The sequence below is a fragment of the Gavialis gangeticus genome, unplaced genomic scaffold (genome assembly GCF_001723915.1).
Source record: "Gavialis gangeticus isolate Ggan-Ray unplaced genomic scaffold, GavGan_comp1, whole genome shotgun sequence".
Lineage (NCBI taxonomy): Eukaryota > Metazoa > Chordata > Crocodylia > Gavialidae > Gavialis > Gavialis gangeticus.
The window spans coordinates 48,794,564-48,799,150 of NW_017729000.1; the positions used below are offsets into that span (position 1 = coordinate 48,794,564).

General features: G+C 46.0%; 1 protein-coding gene across 1 annotated transcript in view; it reads left to right on the plus strand.

The window, feature by feature from the left end:
* Window positions 1-4,587, plus strand: part of ZMAT2 (zinc finger matrin-type 2) — a gene marked incomplete at its 5' end in the record, with an annotated part of 45,899 nt that overhangs the window by 25,585 nt on the left and 15,727 nt on the right. Inside the window, one exon of the mRNA XM_019506005.1 lies at window positions 4,421-4,566. Within this exon, the coding sequence (XP_019361550.1) occupies window positions 4,421-4,566 (146 nt within the window). The remainder of the gene's footprint in view (window positions 1-4,420; window positions 4,567-4,587) is intronic.

Here is a 4,587-nt window from a genome sequence, read left to right on the forward strand (position 1 = left end):
GGGTGCTTCTTCCTTGGGTGCGTGGCCCTGCAGGGAAAGGAAATAGCCGTCAATTTCTTCCTCCACCTCCCTGATTCCCCTCAGCCTGCTAAGCTTCTCCTGGAGCTCCCTCACCTGCGCCTCCAGGGCCTTAAGGTGGGTGCCTGCAGGACAGGTGTGGGGGTTCCCAATCCCTGCCCCCCTGGGCCTTGCCAGGTAACCCCCACAGGCCAGGGGGTGGGGGGACGCCAGCTTCCCCATGGGTTCTGTCTGGGTGGAGGCCTCAGACAAGCCCTGGGTAGGCTGTGCCCCCCGGGCAGGGGCCCTGGCAGCACTCTGCATCGATACCATCGTAGGAGTTGCTGTCTGTTTATAGCTTAGTGCAGTGCCTTCACTTTGCCCTAGCAGGAGTCTCCCTCCTGGCTCTTCCTGCTCGCCTGCTGGCGCAAATGCTGGCGTGCTCTGTTCGTGCAGCATAGCGCGGCTCCCTACCGGCTCAGCTAAGAGGGATCCGGGAGGGGCTTCCCCTCCGGATCCGGCTCAGCTGTGTCCGGTCCCTCTGCCCACTTACCTTAGGGGGATCAGCTGATGCTGCCCCCACTGCTGGCTCCACTGCTGCTGCGTCCACCTCTGGTCGGATAAGGGGGCACACATGCGTGCGGGACACACGTGTGCCTGGATCCCTTCTCTCCTCGCTGCTCCTGGCTTCCTTGAGTAGTTTAGAGAGAAGGTCCTTTAATGAGCGGTTCTGTGTCTAAATCCTTTTCTTCAAATTCCCTTCCTAAGAAGGATGAATATAGGAAGAAAATGGATTCCTCCAAGCAAGGCGCCATATTCAGTGTTGCTGCAAAAAGCTTTCAAGCCTTTCCTTGAGATTGTAGTCCAAACAGCCAAGGCTCTGGATCTTGTTATAGCCCCAAAGAAAAATCTCAGAACTAGGGGTGCACCAATACATTGGTACTGATATAAAGAAAATTTGCTGTATTAGATATCGGCCCAATGGGGCCCCCTCCCTCACCTCCCTGACCGCAGCGGGCATTGATCTGCACCCCCATGCCCCTCCCCTCCCTCCTCCCCTTCCACCACACTGGACCTACCAGCTAGAGGCAGCTGTATAAGAAATCGGATCGGTATCAGCCAATATGCCTCCTTAAATATTGGCATCAGCCCCAAAAATCTCTATCCGTTTACCCCTACTCAGAACATTTCTTACATCAGAACTGGATTTCCTAGACAAGGAAGCTAAATCCCTCCATACTGGTGGAATGCAAAGGTGCTGTGATGATGGAACTCTGAGTGGCAACCTGGATCATGGTGTATGTATGGGGGCCACTCAGACTTTTGATACATATGCCTGGGCGGGAATTTTTGGAGGAGTGGAGGCTGCTGAGATCTTCCATCCTTCCTTTCTGGCCACTGAGACGGAATCCAAAGACCAGACTGAATCCAGATGTTTGGTGCCTCCAGGGATGTAGTTGTATAAGTGTCTGGGAATTGGACCATTGTGGTAGATGAGGATTCTACCACTGAACCACAGGGGACTCCTGGAACTCTGAGTAGAAGCATATAAATGGATTTCCTCTTCCTTGTTCCAAAAATCCAAGTAACAGCTGTTTTTCTCCTCTCCTTTCCACTCTCTCCTATGTCTTAGCTCCAATATGTCTTGTACACAATTTCAGTGAAAAGAAGTTGCATTATGAGCCCTTTTAAGCCTGTTTCATAGACCAGGGGTTGTCAGCCAGGGGTACGTGTACCCCTGGGGGTACTTTGAAAGGTCCCAGGGAGTATGCAAGGGCGGGCAGGGATGGAGCGCTGCCACCCTGCATCACGGTCTCACAGGAACAGAGCTGGGGTGGGGCGAGAGTAGGGTTGCCCTGACGCCGCTCGCCACCTTCTGTGTCTGGCCACTTGCCACCCCACCCCAGGGTACAGTTACTAAAAATGTGGCTGTTGGGGTACACACGTTTTAAAAAAGATTGAAAACCCTTGTCATAGACCATTTGCTTTTTGAAAGTCTTCATATTTTTGTAGATTTTGTGGCGTCATTTTCTTTCCTTGTGTCTTTCCTTTTTTGGTGCATAGACTTTGATGTTTCTTTTTTTCTTTAATGTCTGGCTGATGGGTGGTAGACATGATTGAAAAGGGCCATTTTTCCTATTTCATTTTTTTTTCTCTAGCAGTCCTTCTCAAAAGAAGAAAAATATCCATCCATTTTAAAGATGTATGCTATGGAAATAGTTGCTTGCATTCTAGAATAAAGGCTTCTGTTCCCCATATTTATCTCTTTAATCCTTGAAACCACAGTGAAGGTGTTTGTCTTCTCTCTGTTGTAAAACTAATCAAACCCATTATGAATAAGGTTTTTCTGCTTCTTGTCAAGTATTTCTTCCTTCAGAAGATTGATTTAATGCCTTCTATTTCAGACATGTTTTCACATTTCTATGAAAAAAACTCCAAAGTGTGTTTCCTTGGAGTATTACTGGTATGAAATAACAGGAAGCTGTGGAAAATTCTGTGATGGCAGCTAAAACTGCCATTAGCCAGTTGCCTGAGAAGTGGTCTGAATTTGAGTTTCTGAGACTGTAAATAGAGAGAGATTGGTACTGGAGCCTTATTGAACTCTGACTTTGTAGAATCTAGACTTCAGGAAGGGAACTGGTTTTTCTGTTTCTTACTGAATTTAGAGAGAGTTAAGCAGTTGGGGGGCAGCTGAATACCAATTTGATCTTTCCTAATGGTGTGGATAATGTGAGCTGTGTACATTCTAAACTTCATGTGTAAGATTGTGAATGCCATCCTTTTAGTTTTGGTCCAGATCTGCATGATTTGAACAGGACTTTATCTAAATTGAGGCCTGTTCAACTCTCCTTCCCTATGATGTTGCTTGTTAATTTGTCTGTAATGTATGATTTGAAATGTACCAGATTCCTACTAAACCTCCATCCTCTTTCTTCCTTAGACTCCTCTTGGGATAGTCTGAGACTAAAAGCAGCTGAGTACAGATTCTGGGTGGGATTCCTCCATGCAATTCTCTTCTGGAAACTTTTCTTCCTAACTAGGCGCTCCAGTTCTATATGGGATGGCTCACTGAAAATCTCTGAATTTAGAGATCTCTAATTCTGTTTTATAGACCATGATAGGTTCTTCAGTATTGTATAAACATCCTAGCTTCCTTCATGTTGGGGAAAGTTGAGAGAGAGAAAATGAGGCAGTCCTGCTGTCCTTCCAGAGCACATCCGAGACAAGCAGTGGATTATCTGGCAGTATGCATGCAGAAAGCTGAGAGTGTCATCTGACCCACCAGACAAATGTGCTTGAAAAGAGTGCTATATGGAAATTCACTGGCAACAGATTCCACTTAATAGAAAACTTGGAAATGGCTCTGTGTAGGCTCTGAACCACTTGTTTACTTTGGTGTTTCATGGCAGAAATATCTCTTTAATCTTGGTGCCTCCATTTTACCTGTAGCTAGAAATCTTGTTTACAGAATGCCACTCTTCTCACTTATTTGTCCCATCCTTATTAAAAAGTGCTGCTGTGTGGTAGAACTTAATTCTCAGACTTGCATGTGCATTTTACATCCCTTCAGCATGTGGGATTCATAGATATTGGGGTCGGAAGGGACCTCAGCAGATCATTGGGTCTGACCCCCTGCCCCTGAGTAGGTTTTCTATTCGGAACAGCTCCAAAGTGTCACAACTGGATTAGAAGGAGGGCTAACTTTGGCAGAATCTTAAAGAAATAGGATCCTCTTAAAAAATCATACTTGTCTGTAAATATTTTGCCTGCTATTACAGCAAATAGCATGGTAGCTGAGAGTTGGACATCTTTCCCTCCTGTCCCAATACATGAAAGCTAGCCTGCATTAGCTTAGGTCTCAGTGAATGAAGATTGAGCTACTATAAGTTAAGACCTAGCACGTGGCCACTTACCATGACAGAACTGAAACACAGCAGAGTCCTACCCTTCTTTCTTTACAGTGATTTGTACACTGGTACATCTGTGTATAATGGCACAGAATTCCACCAGCAGATCAATTGAGGAAATACATCTCATTAACGTGGCACTCATTCTCTGCCAAAGTTTCATACATTGTGAGTTAGGTTCACTATTGCACTGCCCCTTAAGTAGTCATTTTCTTCCACTTTCCACTGGGAGAAAGTGCTGTTAAAATAGTGATGCATTTTACTTCTTTACATTGTTGCAAATGACTCCCTAAGACTTGAGGGCAATAGTAAATTGGGTCCCATGGTCGCACTGCAAGTTATTGGAAGACACTGGTGTAAGTGGATGTGCCCAGGGTGGTCTTGGAATTGGAAGAGAAGAAACTGACATGGAAAAATGACTTCCATTTTGGGCTCACTGGGTAGGCTGTATGTAACTGTCTAGTTGTAACTAATCTGCAACTAACATGGCTGCTGTCCATTTCCATCTTCTACAGATCAAAGGAATCTGGGCATGTCTATGAGGGTGGAGCGCTCCACACTGGATCAAGTGAAAAAACGCTTTGAAGTGAACAAGAAGAAGATGGAGGAGAAGCAGAAGGATTATGACTTTGAGGAGAGGATGAAGGAGCTTAGAGAGGAGGTAAGGTGTTGGGCACATGCC